Raw genomic sequence first — 23,202 nt, forward strand, 5'->3', positions numbered from 1 at the left:
TTTTTTCAAATGATTGGGGACCATCTTACATCAGTCAATTTTGGCCTCCTGAAATAATCAAAACCTCTTTAAAAAACAATAAGCTTGCTTGAAATTTTATCTCTTTACTAATGGAATTTGCTGATAGTGATTGCCTGTTCATAGCTTTTATTACTTTCTTCCTATATTTTCTAATAAAATTTACATCTGCAATATATCAATAGGCACATGATCAAGTTTGTTTATAAAAAGGATATGTACTAGATGGAAAAAATCAATACACTAACTTTGTATCCTAGCAGCTAATTTATAGTAGCATTTGACGTTAACTTCATATAGTTGCTTCATCATTCCTGGGCAGTGTTCAGAAGAGGGAAAAAAAAGCTTCTCTGGTGTTAAGGCAACAGGAACTATACAGAAAAACTTCTGTAACTGATATGTGTTGTTTAAAAAAAGTCTACTAACCTAAACTTCTAACTAGAATTACTGCTTGTCTTTACTATGTTCTTGAATCAATGACACCTCTCAGTCTTATCACATATAAATAAACAATCAGACAGCATTATTTTCAGGCCTACAGACAGACTAACATGTGGGCAACAATTAACTTTTTAAGAAGTACCATTCAGCAGTCTGTTTCCAGTACCAGTCTAGAAACCAGCTTATCTTTTTTCTCATGGTAAAGGTGACTTTCCATTACTTAATTTCATACGCCTCACTTCCTTAGAGATTTTCCAAATAACAGTAGCTCTGTGCCTCACAGTCTTCTTCTGACCCAACAACAAAATATGTGTTAATGACTAAAAAAAAACCCCTAACTGACAACATTTCTGAAATTTGAGTAACCCTACTAAGTATCACGGCTGCTGCCTAAAATCCTTTGACTTTGAAACTATTTATATGAGTAGATTAGTTTGCTCCTAGGCTCGAAGAAAAGTCTAGTAGCACAGAAAAAAAAAGAAAAGAGCAATGAAAAGGACATCCCAGATTACATGACAATTTCATTTCAGTTGGAGACCCAAATATTAGCCTCCTTCTGCTCCAATTTCAATTTTGTTGTGTTATCAAGCGTAACACCATTTCAGACAAACAATACCATCAACACTAAATCTACCACACGTGACAAGCCTACATTTATAAATTATTGTAACATATCCATATTTTCCTGGGAATATCTACGTGTAAATCATAAATCTGAATGTATCAGATCATTTGTAGCTGTATCTCCTCTGTATAGATCTTTTGTCTATGCATCTGATAAGCTTAACAGTAATTTTAACAAGACTTTTATAGGTAAAACAGACACTTATAGCTGAAACACCTCAAATTACTCCTGGATATTTTACATAGCAGTGCAACAAGAAAAAGAAGACGGTAATTTTGCAAATATGTCTCTTTCTTAAAAAGTCTGTTCACTTTTTGAGGATCTTCCCTACTGTCAAAGAATCTGAATGCTAAAGCTTCTGAAAAACTGGTGACATGGCAGCAAATGTTCAGTGGAGAATGTCTTTTCATTTCAAACTCATTAACTTCCTGAAAACAACAGCTTTTGAGCAGGAAGCTGGTTTTCCATCACCACAAACTTTAGTTGTGATCCTGAACCAAGACGAGAGCCCAGTCCATAAGGCAGAAGTTAGAGGTGAGAGACAGTGCTGGTCTTCATGAAAAGAGGCCTTTAAATAATACACAATAAATACAAATGTAGTCTTCTTTTAAAGCATAGTTCTACAGCTGTCCTCAAAAAGCATGAACCATGAACCACACGATGAATGTGTGTAAACGTTCACTGAGACTTAGAGTAAAGGTCAAAGTATATAGTATCAGTCAGTCAATCAGTCAAGTAACTGTTTCCATTGATTTTCACAGATTGCTCTTTGGACGCACAGATGTAGTATTTAAACCATTTGCTGCTGTAAGTTATTGAGCATCACAATGGTCCTTCCCCATACTTCAGCTTTGTACTTCACATGTCATCTTAGTATCTCATTCTTGAAACACGATGAACCATTTTTCTTTATATTAACTTTGAGTAGGTCTTCAGAGATAGTAGAATTATTTGTATGTGAAGTTGTATATGTGAATAATTTTACAGGATCAAGACCTTATTGTGTAAGTATTTGGGGCATGCACTATGTGTAAGGTATATTTAAATTGTATGGTTGAACTCAGTCCTACATTTGAGAACATAATACACAAATAGTCAAACTTTTCAAGTTTACATATTATCATTTCTTAAACTCCTATTAACACTAATTGATAGGTTGCTTTGATGTGCTGACACTTTGGGATTCATCTTGTGTCAAGAAGGAAATCCTAAAGCAACTGCAGTAAGCCTTGACTATTTGGAAAGCATTCAAGCATGTCTATCTCAGCTATTACTGTTTTTACTATTATCTGTCATCCTTCTCAGCGAGCTCCCACTTCTCTATTTGGCTGGGTTTTGTTTCCTATTATGAACTTTTTTGGTGGACCATCCAAAGCAGTAAATTTTGTTTCCTTCATGTGTACAGTACCTGAAGGAATCTCAGAACTCTTTAACATTAGTTACAAGAGCAACTTCAAATATCTTGGAATTCAGACCATTGAATTTCTACAAGATTTCTTTCTTCCTCTGCCTGAGGAAATAGGTCTAAACTTGTGAGAAACATTTTTTGCTGAAAAGTTCAACGAACTCTGTATAAAAGCCAAAGAATGACTATGAAAACTGACACTGTTTAAGAGAAAAAGCCACCACAGATTTCCTTGAAATTTTATCTGAATAGCAGTCTGCTTTTCAATTTGCTATAGTTTTCAGCAATTTGGCACATATGAAGATGGCTATACATTAACATTTCCTCCCTCTCTGTCATTACCGAACATTTCTAAAGCTACCAAGGGAGAAATACAGCAATTTTTGTTTCACACAAAACAGCTAAAGATTGAAACTGATACCCTTCCAGACCATTTTCTATTGTTTTTCTGGTAAGTTTGGCACATTGCAAGACTTTTTATTTTGCAATTTGACCATGTCTTTAGGTTTAGAATTAGCTCAATATATTTGTTCCCTCACTGTAGCCACAATATATGTCAGCATTTTCACTTGCATGGATCAAGTGCTCTCAAACTGTGAGGTTAGCTTTCCTGATGCGACTTTGATCTCTTCCAGAGCAAGATGTACCAAGCCCAGGGAAAACACCAAAACCAGCATTCATTTTCTCTTATTTTTCTCCATTTGGGATACAACAAACCTAGGGTTTTCTAATTTATGATGAATAGAATAGGTGGTTCTGGTTTTTGCTGATTTCCAAGCAGAAGCAAGCTGGCAAAGCAAGAAACAACGGCAGCTATGTACATCCAGATGTTGTAAACTATCACAACCATGTGATATTTGCAGAGGACTATTAGAAGGAAGTTAATCCACAAGTATTTCCATGTTTGTTTACCTCAGCAGAGGAAACACACTAGGTGGTTTTTTATTTTGCAAGTTGTTGGGGTTTTTTTTCCCAAACTTAATGGCATTTTTATCAATAAGCCATTAAGTCAACTTTCCAAAGGTATGTATGTGTTGGCTATCTTTAGTGGGGGAATAATTAGGGAGAAAGTTGCTTGATGCAGGATTTCTGGAAGAGCTAGATTCTCTTCAACTTTGAAATCACATATTTTAAACTGGACACTCAAGCTAGGTATGCAGGTATCCAAATACGGGACGACAAGTCATATTAAGAACCGAAGCTTTAAAATAAATCACGTAATTAGAATTACTTCCTCACAGTGGTAGGCCAGACAATAAGGATGAAATAAAAGATTAGGAAGAGAAGAATTAAAATAATGTATCAGTCTGCCTGCTAAAATGAATTTCCCCTTATTATACAATATCTAGTGCTCAATCTGATCTTGTTTTAAGCTCTTTAAAATTAAGGACATATTTGTTCCCTTAGGTCAAGATCCCCAGCTCTCAATTCCCTTGTCAATGACATCTTCAGCTAGTGCCAATGGAAGGTCTTGAATTACAGATAACAAATACTTTACTAAAAAATGCCAAATATACCTAATATTTCCCTATTTCCTAAATCTTAACTGTATTTAATAAAGTGTTCTTTATAAAAATGTTCTGTATTTGGTTGGAATGTTTTTTTCTTTAAATCTGGATAAACTAACTAGGTATTACAAATTTTCAGGTGTTCTCATTATTCCCTCCCTCTATAGCAAATCCCTTAATTTCTTCCAATAAGCGACACTGTTTCCTTACTCAGACTTCTTCCTGAAAAATCTCATTCTTTAGTTTAGCCAGGACTCACTCCGTCCTATAAAAACAGGGTTTCTGAGCCTTTGCATAAGTTCCCATTAGCAGAGTAAATTTCTTTTTCAGTAAAAAGCTTCCAAAATTTTTTGTGTGAGAACCTATTAATTCGTGAGTGTGCTCTTACTAGACACTGAGTTTTCAAGCAACTTTCTGTAGAAACCCGCTTGTTCATGCCAAGAAAAGAAACATACATTTCTTATGTCAGGTCTCATTCTTAAAGATAAATCTGCTTATAATTTAAGTTCAGAAGTTTCCTGGCTCCTTTAGAGCTCAAGAAATATTTTGTTCTTTTTTTTTTTTAGTTAAACTTTAATCATGTTACTGGTTTTGGATAACAGTGAAAGATCCATTTTTCTATATAGGTAGATATAAATGTGTTCAAAAGGCACTGACCATTATGAGGAAAATTTAAGAAAAGACAAGTACAGTTTCTAATATAATTTTGAAGTAAGCAATAATGAGGCTTGAGAAATATCTTTTTCTCAGTTTGACAGTCAGTAGTTACCTTGTTGGAACAGCTTTTTTACTTCCTTCTAAGTGTTATGCTACACAAGAAGAAAAGCCCTAAGATATATGCAGCTAAAATAGTAAAACCAAGCACTTTTAGAACTGTGAAAATCAAGGAATTGGAGCTGCATTTGTGATTTTAAATTTGTTCCTTTTTAGACATACATCATTTATCATAAACTGTCATTACACAATTACTTTGAATATTGTACACATAATTCTGACTCAGTGTGTAGCCATTACTCAAGTGAGTAAATATTTAGTGGCAAACTTCTACCCATCTTTACCTATAAGAACCTTTATGGAAATTGAGAGATCTGATGAATATACTACAATGATGCATTGGCCAATAACATTAGCAAACACTGAATTTTAAATATTCTCCCACATTAAGTGCCCTTGAATATATATAACATTTATTTATATGACCGATCAAGCATCCTTTCTCTAGGGCTGCTGCTTCTCCTTTTGGGACTATATTGTAGCCTAAATTCCAAAAATATCGAAAAAGGTTGAACGTGGAAATCCGCACTGCTTGGTGCTCCTGGTAGCCCTCAGTACTGTGAGGCAGTCTATAACGGATGGAAATGGAGGAGACATCTCATCTTGTGCACACGGAATAGCAGTAATTGTTCATAATAAATGCAAAGACATTTTCCTTTAGGATCAGTTTCCTTCAAAAACAATTTGTTCTGTATAATCTAATAAAATCTACGAAAGAATTTAAAAAGGGTAGAAAGTCTGCTGAATGTAATGATGAAGATATGAAGAGGGATTCAGACATTTTACTAGCTGGAGACTTAGCACAACTTGCATACATACAGACACAAACCCTTAATTTAAAAATGAAAGGAGGAGTGACAAAGTTAGCAAAATTCCCCAAAAGCCTTTCTAGTAAGTAACATAAAATGACAGATTCTTACATTAATAACATCATTCCTATATTGTTTCATAAAACTATTAAATGTGTCCCTGTTAATATTCAAACCTGTGCAAAAGCACACATCACAAGATTTCTTACGGGTTTTCTTTTTAACATTCTCTACATATCATTAAGTGATTAGCTGAAAACTAGTAAGCTGCCACAGACAAACACACAAGCACACACAGACACACACAGAGGAAGTACCGACACCTATTTCCGAGATTGTGCCTGCTGCCGTGGTTTCCGTCACTGACCGTGTCTTTCTTGGTCTCGCTGTACATACCCGCCGTCAGCGCCCAGGCACTTTGGGGCTGCAGGGGCTGCTGTGAGGAGAGGCCAGTTCCAGCCGGTTCCAGCGGGCTCCAGTGGCCCCACCACAGGGCACAGCTGAGCCCCTCGGCCAAGATGGTGGAGCCTCTGGGAAAGCGTATTTAAAAATGGGCAAAATGCTTCATGGCAGTGTGAGGGGTGAGGAAAAGAAGTGAGAGAAACAGCCCTGTGAACACCAAGGTCTGAAGAAGGAGGGGAGGAGGTGCTCCAGGCACCGGAGCAAAGATTCCCCTGCAGCCCATGGAAGAGACCATGGTGGAGGAGATACCCACGCTGCAGCCATGGAGGACCCCACGCCACAGCAGGTGGATATTTCCTCAAGAAAGCTGCCGCCATGGAGAGCCCATGCTGGAGCAGGGGAAAAGCGTGAGGAGGAAGGAGCAGCAGAGAGGAGCTGTTATGGACTGACCACAACCCCCATCCCCCATATCTCTACAAAACTAGCATTTTAAGAAGTCTCTATTGATTTTGTTTACTCTCAAGTTAACTAGACCAATATTTTTTATCATATTTGATAAAGAAAAATACATTAATATACTTCACACTGACCTTTCCAAGAACATTTTCTTTTTACCAGGTGTACCCAATAACAGTCTTAAGTCTAATTTTTCCTTTATGAAACCTGTTAGACATCTCAGGTAAAGAATTCTCACAAATATTTAATACATGTAATATTTGTCATGCATTATCAGAAGTCATGTATATTTTTTCAATTAACAGGTTTTAATTAAATCCTTCCAGAAACATCTGATTACAGATCAAATCATAATTTGTGAAAGTTAAAAAGAAAGTTCCAAATTCTCAGCTGTTGAGTAGAACATAATTGCCGGTGAAATCTAAGAAAATAATTGTTTTTTAAACTTCTTAGCACTTTTCAGTGTTTCTTGAGTATCTCTTAGGACATCATTATAAGGAACCACATATGTCTCGATTTGTCTACACTGCTATCCTAGAAACTTCTGATCTGGGCTGGATGCTATAGTGAATGACTCTTGGCAGCTTTGGCTTAGTAAGTCCTGCTTTTCCTAACCCATGAGATGGATTTTCCGAGCCCTCCCTGCACTTCATGCTAGCTCAGGTATCCGGCTACTTGCATTTCAAGTACGTATTTTAAAACTAACTCGGTATCTCTAACCTACACCAGCGGCACAGAAATAACTGCCACCTAGACCTACTCACAGATGGTTTGGTTCCATACAACATGACAGCTGCTGTTGATTCTATCTTAATATCATTAACCTATAAAAATACATTCAACATAACCGCAGCCTGCCACACTGAACTTCATAAAGTAGTTCAAATCATTGTTTGCTGCAGGTCATTAAGAAACTAGTAAACAGACTATTTAACAATGATGCTAATGTAAATTTTCCATGACAGCAGTCACTGGTATCCTGCTGACAAATGATAATGTCATTGCAACGTGTCCTTAGAGCTCAGTAATTGCTTCTGTATTCATGAGTGTATTTGGCTGGAAGTTTACCTGATCTGAATGTAAAAAGTCTCAGCAAAGTTTACAGATGATAAGTGCATCAGGTGCATGTAAGACGTGAATATGTTTGAAATACCTCTAAGGAAATAACTCTCTTCTTCCCGCCACTCAAGATTCTTCCTGAAATACTGCATTATTGAACTATTGCTTTAGCTCCTTACCTTACAAGATAACGCAATAAGAAAACATTCCAAGGAACAAAAAGTGAAATATTTCCAAAGAACTTCAATAAACTAGCTTTAAAAGTATCCTGCCTACCTGTGTGAAACAGGCTTTTGTTATTTCAAACACTGCTAGCATAGTTTTATGATGATGATTCTTTCAAGCTGCTTTTAAACCTTCTAAACTATTTGGAGAACAACATCTGAATTTTAGTAGTTAAGACACAATATCTAATATTTCTAAATGAGTTTTAGATATTAAATTGTCCACAACCTGATTAAATTTACCTCCAAGTGCACAAAGAAATAAATAACACTGTATTTGAAGCATCAGTGATTACATATGAGGAGTCATATTAGAACAGGATAGTCTCAGAAAACAAGAAACTATGTATCCTTAAAAGAGAGATAATGAGGAATCCAAAGAAAACAGAACACTTTACCTAACTACGGACTGCATTAAAATGGAATAGATGTGTAGATGGTGAACTTACAAGCACCTGAAGAATAATAAAAACAGCCAATATGGATTTTTTAAGAACAAACTATGTCAAGCCAAGCTAATCTCCTTCTTGGACAGGATAACTGGAATACTGGGTAAGAAGAAGAATAAATTTGCTGTATCTTGCGTACAGTAAGACTGTTAATATTTTTCCATATTAAATTCTCACAGGAAAATGAGGGAAAAGTAGTCTAGATGAAAAAACCATAAAGACAGTGTGTGAATGCTTGAAAAGCTCTTCTCAAAGAATAGTTATCAGTACCAAATGGGGATTTTCTTTCAAGCTGGTTCCCTCAGAGATTCCAGGCCCAACTCTGTTCAATATTGTCATTAAAAACATGCATTACAAAGTAAGTGGATAAAATTTGTAGATGAAACCAGGATGTGTTAGGGTTACAGAAGTCTCGAGAACAACCTCAGAATTCAAAATTGTTGTAATAAAGTCCTAATCCAGAATTTAAAAAAAAAAATTAAAAAAGAAAGTTCAGAGCACAATAACTAGTAAGGAGAAATGAACACTTAAAATGCCAAATGAGGAAAAAGGACCTGCAAGTTTAAGTGTATTAGAAATGACCTGTGAGTCAACAGTGTAGTACTACTGCAAAGGAAGGAAAGGGAGAATCTCGTGTTGTCAAGAATTTTGCAGGTAAGATATGGGTGAGGATCATGTTGTTCTACCTGTTTCCAGGGAGAATGCAGCTGAAGCAGTGCAAGCAGTCTTCAGTGCCATACTCCAAGGCACATGTAGTCACTCTGGAAAGAACACAGCAGAAAACAGCAAGAAAGAGAAGAGGGCTCACAACGCATTATCCATAAGGGAAGACTGCAGAAAAAGGGTTTCTTTTAATCTAGGCAAGTAAAGACTTGATAAATCTTCCAGGATATGGAAGATTGTTAATAGGAAAGACAATGATTGATTGTTACCAATTGTTCATGAGAAAGAAAGACAAAAAGAATACAGTTTAACTTGCAGTAAAGACTATATAGGTCATATATTAAGAAAAAAATTGAGGGAAAAAAAGCTTGAACAGGACACCCTCAGAAAGTCTTTTAGCAGAAATTCTAAAAAAAGTACCAGATAAAAATCTCTGTGGGAAGCTCTAGCGTATTTGATCCTTCCCCAGCGCCAGGGGACTGGACTATGTAACCTTTGGAAATCTATTCCATCCCTGCATTTCTAATTCAATGACCACATGATGTGCTTTAGCAAGAACCATTTATGGATTTTTTAAAAGAGTGCTCTAAGTGACATAAGGTTAGATAACTTCACCCTTTCGCAAAATAACATTTTCTTCCCCAAAAGGCACCCCTGCTTCCTTTGCGCTTACTTACAGATTACAGTGCTATTCAGCACAGCTAAAGACAGAGGAAGTTGCCATAAAATGTATTTTGGATAATTTTTATAAATACGTCTACATGAATGATTAGGACAAAATCTGACCTGTTTTAAAAGATGCTCCACGAATAAACTTTCTATGAATAATCCCTAGCTTCACAGAGTATGAATCACTGTGTATCAAATATTAAATAAATCAACAGCTTTAAAATTAATTGCTTTTAAGGGATTTTAGTGCTAGATGAGATCATTACAGCACTGATTTGCTTCATATAACTTCACCTAGTAATGTAACAGACATACTCACCTTGATGTTGGTTAGGATAACGCATCTTCATTATACATTTTTTAAAGAAGAAATAACTGGATAAAACCAGACATGTCTTGACTATCAGAACACTTGTAGGAACATACAGTTTTGAATAAATTCCAGGTATGTTTACAGCACTTAAGGCATCAAAGACTGTTCTGATTTTCTAGGAAAACAGATCCTAGTTCTACAAACACATAGCACGTGGCTATAGCTGAATGGCAGCAATTATCCTGTCTGCAGCTTTTGCAGCGTGGGGGACGGGTGCTGGAAGCCAGCTAGAGCTGAGGCAGACAGACAGATTTATTTGAGATAAACTTTAACCCTACCATAGAGAGAATAATACAAGTTTGAATACAGAAGGGCCAAAACTGTGGGCTGAAACGGCATCTTCTAATGCAGGCAATATTGTATGAGTTCTAATTAATGTGAAAATGAAGCGGCGGGGGAGGGGGGGGAGAGAGAGAGAGCGTTAAGAAAAGCATTAGATTGCTTCATTTTTTTTCCGCGCAGCTGAGAAATAGTTTCATGTAAGTAACTAATGCTTTGATATAAAAGCATTGGTTGATGGTATGATAGCAGCATATTTATCTCTCAAACATGCAGATACGGGTCTGTTAGGAACTAGAAAAGGTCAGACGAGATCACAGGACATAGGTTAAAAGTATCATTGTTACTGGCAATAAACCTCACTAAAACTAATTTTTACGAGCAATTTGGTATATCAAACTGCAGTTACATTCTGTAAGTATGATTTTGTAGAAACAGCATTGAAGGTTTCCTGGTTATTATGCTTGAAAGATTTTTTTATCAAATTTGCTTCACTTCATGAGTTAAAAAGACAGGGCAGAGGCTTCTTCTCAGCAATTTCACCATCCCCTTTCTCCCCCTGGATCTGGAATTCAGACTTGTCCTTTTTGCTCATACAGCATCATCGATACTGAGGCTTCTGCAGCTGGAGCTGATGTGATTCTGTGATAGTGGTGCGCACAAGCCACAGAGAAACCAGCTCACCCTTCCAAGCAGGTGGCAGCACTAGGAAGGTGAACAAAAGAAATGAGCTAAAAAACTACCACCTTCAAACAAAGGTGAACTTTGTGGTGGTTTTTACAGGAAATTAGGTCAATACAACAAGATGCTCTGGGTAGTGAACAGATCCCATTCTTTACACTGTTCTGAGATCTTCCTCACTCTGCTGCTTAGATTCTGTCACAGAGGTTATGGCAAAACATTATCATAAGAACTGGTAAGAAAATGAAAAATATTTTCCATCAACTGTTGGCAAAAAAAAGGGAAAAAAAAAGGTTTGGGGGGTAAATCTTAAATTTTTTTCATGGAAATAGTGTGATGTTTTGACATGTTTTGGGTTTTTTTCCTCAACAGAACCCAAAGAAACTGTCTTTTTCATTTAGGGAAAAACAATTTTTATTCATAATAATTCACATTCCAAATACCTGTAATTATCTAAGTCAAGTTTCTGTCTCCTGATGATTTTCTTCTGGTTTCTTCCCATCTCATTCCACACTGAATTCAGTTTCACTGCAAAGTTTTCAGCTGCAGGGTGGGGTTCGTTTTTACTGTGGCTGTTGTTTGCTGAGAAGATGTAGAATCAACATCCTACTCCCAGTTAAAAAAGGCAAATTTTAAGTACTGCATGATTCAGAAGGGCCATATGCATGCCTCCAGTCCATAGTAGAGGGACATATGGGTGAATAGCCTTTCTTAACCTGTACCCTCCCTTTCAGGGAATGACCGGGTTGACCAGACTTTGCAGTGTGGGTGATTACCAGACAGACACCTCACATACACCCAGGGGAACTCTTCCTTTGCTACTTTAGAAAAGTACTCAAATGAGTAAGTATAAAAATGGGAATGAAATACACTTATTTTAAACACTATTTCATGTAAACTTACTGACAGTTGGTCTAACTCATATAGTACCTAGAAGACTAGCAATAACTCATTTTGAATTCAGGAATTATGATGGGTAGAAGCCAGCATTAGCAAAAGTTGATCTTTTTTCACTGTATAAACAAGGCCACATGGGCTCAGGTGGAGTGCATTTAAGTTGGTGCCTTTTCCCCACACGCACACCTATAATTGATGAGGAAACTGCCCCATCCTTCAGAATTGCCTGACATTTACTACTGCAATAAGCTGTACTTAGGAAAGAAACATTGCCTCAAACTTTCATACTTTCTCAGGTACACCCCATGATGCAGCCCAGGTTATAAATCTGGGCCAGAAGAAACCTATTACACCATTAAAAAGGTAACGAAGGTGAGATCAAATTTAAAGGGCATAGATTCCAATTTTGCTCTCGTATCAAATTCTCAGGGACTGAAGTATTGCAGAAGAATCTCACAATACTAATTGACTGAGCAATAAAATGGCAGATGAAATTCCGTATCAAAAAAATGCAAAGTGGTGCACATGGGAAAAATAATCTTAACTATACATACACAATGATAGGCTCTAAATTAGCTATTACCACTCAGGAAAGAGATCTTGAAGTCTTTGTGGATAGTTTCCTGAAAACATTTTCTGCATGCTCAGAGGGAAATGGCATTTTAGGAACAATTAGGAAAGGAAATGAGTAAAACAGAAACCAGTTTTGCACCTGAAAAAATGTGTCCTATTCTGTGTGTCCTATTTTTCAGAAAGCCATAAGAAGCAGCAGAGAGAATAGTGGCAAGGAGGACTGATATATAGTATAGACTATAGGATACAGGAGGACAGAATAGATGGAGTAGGATTCTTCACATCTGAAGAGGTGACTGAAGGGTAAAATTATGAAGGTATACAAAACTATGGATGATATGGCATGGTAAATGATTTTTACCTCTTTTTTCTTAGAGAAGTGCCAGGGAATGGTCAATATAAAATAAGGTTTAAAACAAACTAAATAAACTACTTTCTTAGAATGGGATTATAGAGCTCATTTGCATAGGATGTTGTGGACACTGGAAGTAAATATATGGAAATAACAACTGTAGGCAACTCTTCAACACAAGGATCTCTATGAAATCTTCAGTTCAGAACTGAATCTTCAGGAGTGGGAACAGTGGACGAATGCATTCAAAGCTAAATGCATTGTACTACAGTTGTTTCAGTATCAACATAACACTCTTAATGAGAAGCACTATTAAAAATAATTACCTGTTCTGTCTACTCCAGAATTTAGATGAATGAAAAATAAGTCAATGAGAACGAAAATGCTAGAAAACACTGCAAAGCAATTTCCTGAAAATGAGTTCTGCTACTGAAAGGAAACTGTATCTTGTTCTGGTGCACTGCTAATCTATTCAGTACCGCTGGTATCACTTCAAAAGGTGATGTGAGACCATGCCAAAGGGTGGAGTGTAAAAAATTCTACATAGATGATTTCTATTTTATTTACTTTTTATTGCCCAGAAGTGCTAAGCACTTCACAAAAGACATAGCCTTGTCCCAGAGTTTACAGTCTAATGGATCTATTTGACAGATACGTGAGCTACAACATTTCATAAGGCAAGAAAGGACTAAGAGAGGACAGGGTGTTGAGTCAATTGTTTTCTTCATCATTTATTTATTGCTGAAGCATTTCCAGTGACCACACAGTGAAAGGTGCAATGAGAATTGCATTTGAAGCAAGACTAATCTAAATGACTGAATCCAGTTTCGGGATGGAACTCTGTGCCCAGACGGTTGTGCCATGGGGAGCCTTTGTGGCGCAGACATTTGCCCACTCTGAAGGAGCTCATTTACCAGCACTGGCACACAGGTCAGGGTCAGGGTGTTGTATGTTTTCATGCTGTCACTGCCTCGGTGCACCTGGAACTTGGTGGGGAGGGGTGGTGGTGGATCTTTATTTCTGTGTCTCTTGCAAGCGAAATTGCCCTTCTCCTTTCCTCCTCTCCGTACTCCTAATTGTCTCAACCTATCCTTGATAATAAGCATAGCTTCACTTTCCCGCTTTCTCAAGTCCTTTTCTCCCTCACAAAGTTACATGTCTCCAGACACATAATGACATGCCTTTTTAATAGATTGTGTAGCTGGGATTTGCATTTTGGATGCAAGAAGGTATAAATATGAATCAAAGTTGCTACTTCAGCATGTGGGCATTTATTGCTACATATGTATCACAAACCCTGTCCATACTGCAAAGTGTCTGTCTCCTTCATATCCTGCTTTTCCTTGGGATTCCCATAAGGTGAATGCCTCTGGTATCTTCTCTGCAGTTTTATTCCTCCTGGCTAACATACAGCCTTCATTTCTTCTCTAGCACAGATCTTCTCTCATTCTTCCAGTTCCTGCAGGGTCTTTTCATAAATGCATTTAGTCCAAGCACAAGACTATCTGATCAAGAAAATAGCCAAAGATTTCCAATCCTTGCCAGAGGGAAAAAACATCATATTCATGCATCTTCTGCAGCAGGATTCATTCAGGTGCTCCAGCAGATAGTCAGCCTCTCAGCTGATGCTCTAAAGAGCAAGTCTTCTCTAGTGGTGGCCTCCAGGCAAGGCCAACACGGGCTGTTATGTGCCCTAAGGCAAAGCAAGCATTCACCACCAACAACCAGCAGTCCCTCTCCAGACCCCCTCTAGTCTATCCATCCCCTCCATACACTTTATACATTCAATAAAACATTTTTCAAGAATTTCTTAATTTCTCTCATATTTCATTGTGGAACTCAGAGATCTGTTCCTCTTTCCCTTAATGACCTACCACAACCTTCACAGCCTGCCTGAGGGGAACTAGGGGGAACCAAGGACCCCAGTTCAGAAGTGGCTTCATGCAGCACCTCTCCAGCAGCCACCAGGAAAAGACACAAACTCTCCCTTCTGGTCCCCTGCTGCTTGGCAGTGTACAGCTGTATTGGGTTTATGTGGCAAGGTTGGCAGGGGGGAGGCAGGCGCTGCAGGGGTGGCCTCTGTGAGAAGACACCAGAAGGTAGCACAATGTCGGACAGAGCCCGTTTCATCCAGCTCCAAAACAGACCCATTGCTGCCCAAAGCGGAGCCCATCAGTGATGCTGGTGGCACCTCTGTAATAACATATTTAAGAAAGGGTAAAAAAAGCTGCACAGCAGCTGAGTGAGAGAGTGAGAAAAATGGGAAGGAAACAACCCTGCAGACACCAAGGTCAGTGAAGAAGGAGGAGGAGGAGGTGCTCCAGACGCTGGAGCAGAGATTCCCCTGCAGCCTATGGAGAAGACCACGGTGGAGCAGATATCAACACTGCAGCCTGTGGACGACCCCACGCTGCAGCAGGTGGAGATGCCTGAAGGAAGCTGCAGCCCATGGAGAGCCCATGCTGGAGCAGGCTCCTGGCAGGAGCTGTGGTGCATGCAGAGGAGCCCACGCAGGAGCAGGTTTTCTGTCAGGAACTGCGGCCCATGGAGACCCTATGCTGGAGCAGTCTGTTCCTGAAGGACGGTACCCCATGGGAAGGACCCACACTGGAGCAGGGGAAAAGCATGAGGATAATGGAGCAGCAGAGACGAGGTGTTATGGACTGACCAGAACCCCCATTCCCCATCCCCCTGCGCTGCTCAGGGGAGGAGGGAGAAGAGTCGTGAAAGAAGGAGTGAAGTTGAGCCTGGTAAGAGGTGTGTGTAGGGGATGTTTTATAGTTTTGTCTTTGTTTCTCATCATCCTACTCTATTCTTAATTGGCAATAAATTAAATTAATTTTCCCCAAGTTGAGTCTGTTTTGCCTGTGATAGTAACTGGTGAGTGATCTCCCCGTCTCTATCACGACCCATGAGCTTTTTCATCTTATTTTCTCCCCCTGTCGTGTTGGGAGTGAGAGAGCAGCTTGGTGGGCACTCGGCAGTCACCAAGGTTAACCCACCAGAGCAGCAGTGAGTCTAAAAACTTCTCACCTTTCTTCCCTTCCAGACTTAATCTTGATTACATCCCTGTTACCTTTCCTGTTCCAGTTTTTCTGTAAGATAAATGTTGTGATCAATTACTTGATCATCTGCCATTCACTTCTCAAAACTTGCTGAAATGGGATTTTTCCCCTTTGACACTCCAACGCTTCTTTTTTTCCCTTGTGTCTTTTAAAAAAATTGCTATGGTGGCCTCTTCCCCTTTCTTTTCTCTGCTTTCCATAGCTGCAAAAATGATCCTGCGATGTCTAAGCAGGGGAGTGTCAAGTAGAAGATGGGATTATTTCCAGGAATAGCACTGAGTGGTACCATTACAGGAATACTGGGTTCATCTCTGATAGCCAACGTTAGAAACCAAAGCTAGACAAAGGCAGGTTTTAACAAATTGAGAGTAGGTAACAACTGGAACAACTTACCCAGGGAAGTGATGGATTTCCTGTCTCTTGAAGTCTTTAAATCAAGATTGGATGTTTCACTAAAATGTATGTTCCAACTCCAACAGAAATTACAGACTTGATGTAGGAACTGCTGGGTGAGACTCTCGGTCAGATCAGATTGGACCACTGTATGAAATGGTTCCTTGTGGACTCTCAAATTAAATTTAAATTAACATGCTACCATTATATTTGAAAAAGACCAAACCACATTCCTCAGCTCAGTTGGTAGGCAGTAACTTGCTGTGCCACTATAATGGTCGTATGTCTAAAATCCTAATCTTTTATACATATTTGGCATGAATTCACGTGAATATGTGTCATCAAATTAACTAAAGGTTTTACCTGTTTCCAAGTTCACTTGCTCCTAGTGGTGAAGAACCAGCCAGCCATTATGGAATGGAAATATTATTCCATTTTCATTACTTTTTACTTGGATTTACAAAGTCAAAAAGTTAAATGCTAAAGGATGGAAGAAAGGAGGAACAAAATTTTGGGCAGAACGTAGGGAGACAAAGGAGGCAAGGCAAGGAAGAAGAAAAGAAAGACAAGCAAGAGCAAAAGCAGAGGTCACAAAAAGCCATGGGTAAATAACGTGAAGCACAAGCCTGCAGATTCAGAGGAAGGATGGGAATACATGGAGGGAACGTAAAGGGAATACATGGAGGGAACGTAAAGGGAAGCAGAAGACTTACTGAAAAATAAAGGAATGAGTATTCTGAAATGTAGGTGAAGTCTGTTTGCTATTGACCTGCAAAGAAATCTCTCAGAGAGTAATTTATTTACAGGAACTCCACATTCTCCCGAACAGACACAAGACACAGACACACACAGAGACAGATACACACAGACACACACAGACACAGACACACACGCACATGCCCATGCAGCTAAGTTTATATATTTATCTGTTTTCAATGTTCTTCACTTGCTCTTCCAGGCATGTGGTTGATGCTAAGGAGCACACAATCATGCTTCAGAAATCACCGTCACCCTCTGCAGCAATTAAAGGGAGTGTCTTTCACCCCAAACCAGGAGTGCTTGGGGACACGGGATGTAGTAATAAACTAAGAAAGTAAACCTGAGTGAAAGCAGGCAAAACTCTGGTCTTGGAGTAAATGTGTGTGTTTGAACACAGAGCCACAAAGTTCACCTCAAAAATCAATATTCTTTCATATTACCAATTAACATTTTAAAATTAAGTTATTGGCACTCCAGTCATTTGCTGTGACTGACAGAAATCTCTCTGCAAAGCCACATGTAAAACCAGAAGCTCCCTGCTCTGACATACAGCTATTGGTGGATGATTTCATTACCTATCATTTATTATATATATCTTTTAATTATTAACTGCAATATCCCCAGACTTCTGGCAGCTGCTCTGGGGAACTTCCAAGGCTTGGAAAGAAAAATCCAAAGGCACCAAAAAGAAGGGTCTAGACACAAAAAAAGCTCCATTATTTTTCCCACCTAAAAAAAAAAAAAAAAAAAAAAAAGAGAAAAGGCAGCAGCACACGAGCAGCGAAGTTTTCCTTCCATTTGCTCTCTCTCCTTTTGGCACGAGTGCCCACAAGCGCTGAGCGCTTCCCTGCTCTCGTCCCTCTGCTCCATCCTCTGCTGCAAACCCCGACAGCGAGGAGGGGGTCCCGCTCCTCCCGTGCGGAGCGGAGCGGAGCGCGCAGGGCACGGAGCCCCCCGCCCTGCCCGGCCGCCGGAGCGCCCCCCGGGGGGCGGGGGGGGCAGGCCTGCCCAGCCGCGTCCCTCCGCTCCGCAGCTGCTCAGCACATGCAGATACACCCCGCCACCTTCATTAATAATAATTGGTACTTAATAACACCAGCCCCAGCCGCGCGAATGACGGGCTGCAGCGGCCGTGCCTCCCCCGCCCCGCGCAAAGCCCGGGGCAGTGACCTTGCCTGGCCCTCTTGCCCTACGCCCGCGGCATAAACTTCCGCGCCGCTGCGCGCCCGCGGATGTGCGAGCGGCAGAAAGGGAAAATAAAAAATAAAAAAAAAACCTAAAAAAAACCCCACAAAAAAAACCCGTCGCTTTCGCCGTCGACCGCCGGCGCTGCAGTGCGCGCCCGAAGCCGCGGGCGGCTCCGCGGGGCGGCGCGGCGCGGAGCGGCGCGGAACTGGACACGCGCGCCGGATCCCCGTCCGCGGCGGTGCGGGCGGCGGCGGCGGCGGCGGCGGCGGCGGTGGCGGGGGGGCGCACGGCGCATGCCCGCCCGCGCCGTGCCGCGCCGTGCCGCCACTAGACGCTCCCCCCCGCCGCCAAACTCACCACCATCTTCTGCATGTGCAACATTTGCAGCCGGACAGAAACCGCTCCCCGGCGATGGAGACTGCGGGAAAAATCCGGCGCGGCGGGATGGCTTGCTGAAAGGGCAGCGGCAACCGGGAGAGAGGCAGAGCGCGAGCGGGAGAGAATAGCAAACAAATACTAGAACAAAACAAAAAAAAAAAGGGGAAAAAAAAAGAAAAAGAAGGGAGGAAACCTCTCTTTTTCTCCCCTTTCCCTCCTTTTTTTTTTTTTTCAATTCTTGATTTTGTTTGTAGCCACCTCGTCCTCAATGCCTCTCTGAGCAGCATCTAGCGAGCGAGCGGGAGAAGGCGAGACAGAGAGGCAAAAGAGAAGATGAGGATAATTTGCAGACAGCTTGTCTTGTTGTTTTCTGGCTTTTGGGGACTAGCAATGGGAGCTTTTCCTAGCAGTGTGCAAATAGGTAAGCGCTGCATTGGGCTGTGTGCGTGCGTCCAGGGGTTCAATCCTTTGCAAAGTGAGTTGGAAAGGAGGCTCTGAAGGCAGTTTGCGGATTTCTCCTCCAACACCATCCCATTTCCCTGCCTTCACGAAAAATCCGCGTGTATTTGTGTATGTATGCCTCTGTGTGTGTGTGTATACATATATACGTGTGTGCGTTCGCGTGCGGTAGGGAGGATGCTTGTCTTTCGCAGAACTCGTTCCAGCTCCGGGGTGTGTAGGATCGGTAGGGGAGGAAGGAGCTCGGGGCTGATGCCCCTGGGCTGCTTCAGCCCCCTCCGGCACCCCCGCTTTTGCCTGGCTCCCGGAGCGATGGCGACTGCTGGGCACCGGAGGTTGCGGTAGCCGGCAGGGGTGGGGGGTAAAAGGCAACGCTGCCCTTCCTTCCCTTCTCATAGTTGGAAAGTTTAGGATTTTGTAGGTCTCTCCCTGTAGTCCTGTGCCCCATCCTCACCCCTTTCCCATCACCTCCTGCTTCCCTCCTTTCGGACGTGTTTCGGATGGGACGCAGCTATCTGAATTCTTTCCAGCTCAGCTCCATCGCTGCATCATTTCTCGTGGACTTGTAAAGATGCTGCTAATAAGGCTGAGCGGCTCCCTGCCTGCACATGGCTGCAGAGGAGCAAAGTTCATTATATTCCTGTTCAGTGCAGATTATCCTACACTGAGTTGGTATTTTCTTTTTTTTTAGTCCAGAAAGCGCCGTTCCCCTTAATATAAGCCCACCACTTAATGTAAGAGACTGTTGAGTAGCTGATTTACCAGTGTGTTCGGTATCAGGGAGATGGAGGCTAAACACTTTAAAAGGTCACCGTAATCATGACAAATCTCAGTATTTATGTATGAAAGGCTGGAAACTGAGAAGTCAGAAAAGAAGCATGAATGCATCAGGGAGGTTAAAATCGATTGAGGACAGTGATTTAAAAGCAACGGTTGTGATTACGAATATGATTAGTTCCTTATCCATTAAAGTCTTAGGACTTGCCTTACTGTGCAGCTTTGGGAGAGACAGTTGCTTGGTGTTACAAGGTAGTAAGTAGCTTGCAAATAATTCACCCTGCTTCCTTTGCTTTTTGCTTTTTTTCTGTTTTTTTTTTAGGTGGTCTCTTCATCAGGAACACTGATCAGGAATATACTGCTTTTCGATTAGCAATTTTTCTTCATAACACCAGCCCCAATGCATCCGAAGCACCTTTTAATTTGGTTCCTCATGTAGACAACATTGAAACAGCTAACAGCTTCGCTGTAACAAATGCCTGTAAGTAAACATGCCATTGATCTGACCACCTTACGGGTAAATTGCAGTGGAAATAACAGGAAACCACATCATTATCTTGCATTGCAAATACATCAGTAAGTCTATCTTCAGTATAGATACCCTTTGCAGAAGAGCAAAAGGGGCAGCAATCCTTGTTAGTTTCTAACTGGAACAAAATCCTCTCTCCTGCCTTCTGCTGAGTAACCTGATGTGACATTTACTTTAGTGTTATTACTGTAGTTTCTTGCTTCCCGGTTTCTATGGAGATGAATTTTGTTGTTGTAAAGAAAAATTACGAATGTCTCGATCAGTCCGTAAACCCCACAGTTACTCTTGTTCACTTTTGAGTATGGCATGCCTTGCATATATTTGAAAATATACGATAATATTTGTGCTCACAAATGCTTTTCTAATGGCTGGAAAGGAGACAGGGAAGCAGTGGTGTGCAGGATAATATATCTGAGTTGGTTGACGCTGCAGTTGATCTGGTGATGTCACTTGAGGCAGCCCTGCTCTTATATTCTAGGTTGTAAATGTCTCTTATCATCTCGTAATGCATACATCCTGTGGATATGTCTCTATGCATCCATACATTGGTGCCAAATCAAGTTAGTATCTGATCTACTTGATTTCACAGACCACCTCAACTGGAACAAATATTCTCTTCCTACTATATATTTTATATACCCACCACCCCACCCCCCCCCGCACACACAGAGATGCACATACACCGTGAGAGGAAAACAGAAAAAGAAATGCCCTTACCAAATGAGATAACATTTACTTTTTTTTTTTAAAGCAGAGTATAATTAGCTGAACTTCCTACATTTAGATCACCTCAGGGTCTTTAGCCTTGGTTAAAACACACGCTGGATACTGCTTAATCTCTGAAAGTGGCAAAGCATTATTTCTATTTATCTTCATGTATGTCAGGCTTATAAAAAGGAATTCTTGTTATTATATAAGACAGTGGGATATAGTGTGGCAAAGCTGAAGACTGTAGTAGCGTTACTACTTTGATGTCTGTATTTCAGGATTCTATAGGTTTTCCTCTGTGGCCTTTAAGTTTTTGAATCCCTCCTCTTCATTCAAGAGTGAATTGCCTCTGGAAGTAGATGCCCTAAGCAACGTTGCTGAGCGAGTTTAAAATAGAAACATACTGGAGAAGGTCTTACTGTTCATCGTGCCTTTAAAATAAGTACTATGTTTCTCCACTTTTTCACAGCCATCTCTCTGGCACTTTTTAATATGTAAACGTACCATGTACTGTGCAGTTCTCATGTATAATTTATCGAATGATTGCTAAATTTATTTATACCAGTCTTTGGTACTCCAAGTTTCAGGTGACCTTGCCACCTTATTTAACAGGAAAAGCTGCTGAGCTGCCAAAATGGCTCATTCATTTTATGTAGGAAAGATTGATGTCCCATTAAGTGTGAATTCTATATTAAGCAATGTATTAGTTGTGTTTAGCGTGAAAATCAATATCAAATTCCACAAGGAGAAAACATTTCAAAAGGTGCTTTGAAACTGGAAAGAATCAGATCTGTACAGGTGTAGTTCACTGAGAAAATACTACAATGCATGTCAACTTTTGCAGGCACTGATTATATATTCCGTGAAGACAAATGACATAGTAGCTTTTTTAAACTTTCATTTTTAGTGAAAGAGGAGGGGACTAAAATTTTTGTATGTTGAAATCAGTAATTTTAGGTGAAGTCAATTATTGTAGATTCTGCTTATGTATCCAGTTCTACCAAATAACTTCCGAGGCTATTGTTACTTTTTGGATTAAGGGTATTGCACAGTATTTCCGTTCCAACGTTAGTGAATTAATTCTGATTTGCATAAATTTAAAATTCTCTAAAATTGAACCACTTCTCTGTGTAAGACTAACACCATAGGTTCAAAAAGGGTTTGCCCAAAACTTTCCTCATTTAGACTATTCCCAGCAGATTCTTCTCTCTCATTCCAACCACCTTAGGTTATGTTTACCTTGCATTGTTTTAACTGAGGAAAACCTGTCCCCTTATATTTGCTGTCATTTATAGAAATAGTGATTCATAACCTGATCCTTTTTTTTTTAACTGAACCCAGTTTCAGTTCCAAAGAGTTTAATGACTCAGAGATGATGAATCTGTACAGTATGGGGGGAAGCAGAGAAAGAGGGGGAAAATAAATGTATATGTTATGTGTGTGTATGCCCATACAATTCTGTACATGTCTGTATTAAATAGGCGTAATCCTACAGGCTTTATTTAGGTCTGTACTTCCCACTTACACCAACATGTATTTTTATGTTAGTCCAAGTTTGTATTAATTTCACATTTTGCAGTCTCGTGCCAATAATCCGACTGCTGCTTCTTTTTTTAAACATTTTAATACTGAAGAACATTGTTTAAACAACAAATCTTCTCCTAATGAAACGTAGGCAAACTGACTGACAACTGAATGAACATATCGCATGTCCCTTAAGCTAAATATGAGCAGAATCCTGCAAAAATCAATTGTCTGATAGCTGGAGGACACCGGCTTCCATGTGATTGAATTTGCTGGCTTGACAGAGGCTTCTAAAGCGCAGATGTGTGAGATTTTCTAACCTAATTAAAGAACCCCCACCATCAGCTCTGAATTAAGTGATTTCATGGCAATATGAAATGATAACTCTTTGCTGAACCGCTGTGAAACAGCGGCTTTGGATCTTGCTATTTGTGTAGAAATTACTCAGCGCACACGTCCCCAAATATACAGTACAAAAGCCTTAGAGCTGCTGGACTGAAATGAATATTCATGTGAGTTCAAGCATAAAGCTCTGAGACATGACCAGTTACCTCTATTTCTGTTTCCATTTGCTGCAGAGGTTACTTGTGAAGATTCAGGGCCTGGCCCCTTGCATGTGTCAGGGACAGTAAACAAACTATTTCAAAGGATTATGGATGGCATATTGGCAGGTAACTCACTGCAACATTGGAAAAACTTGAATATTTTTTTCTTTTCACTAGAAAAAAACATATATCCAAATGTTCACCCAGGAGTACTTTTGGA

At 40.1% G+C, this 23,202-nt stretch overlaps 1 protein-coding gene across 3 annotated transcripts in view; it reads left to right on the plus strand.

The window, feature by feature from the left end:
- The first annotated feature begins 18,770 nt into the window (after window positions 1-18,770).
- The window catches only part of GRIA4 (glutamate ionotropic receptor AMPA type subunit 4), a 237,345-nt gene continuing 232,913 nt past the window's right edge, over window positions 18,771-23,202 (plus strand). For 2 of the 3 annotated variants that reach the window (XM_050908103.1, XM_050908237.1), the window contains exons 1-2: window positions 18,774-18,861; window positions 19,999-20,157. In XM_050908103.1, the coding sequence (XP_050764060.1) occupies window positions 18,774-18,861; window positions 19,999-20,157 (247 nt within the window). Of the gene's footprint in view, window positions 18,862-19,998; window positions 20,158-23,202 lie in introns of all 3 variants that reach the window. The other variant, XM_050908180.1, reaches the window with a different exon arrangement.

Source organism: Gymnogyps californianus, chromosome 1 (assembly GCF_018139145.2).
Source record: "Gymnogyps californianus isolate 813 chromosome 1, ASM1813914v2, whole genome shotgun sequence".
Taxonomy (NCBI): Eukaryota; Metazoa; Chordata; class Aves; order Accipitriformes; family Cathartidae; genus Gymnogyps; species Gymnogyps californianus.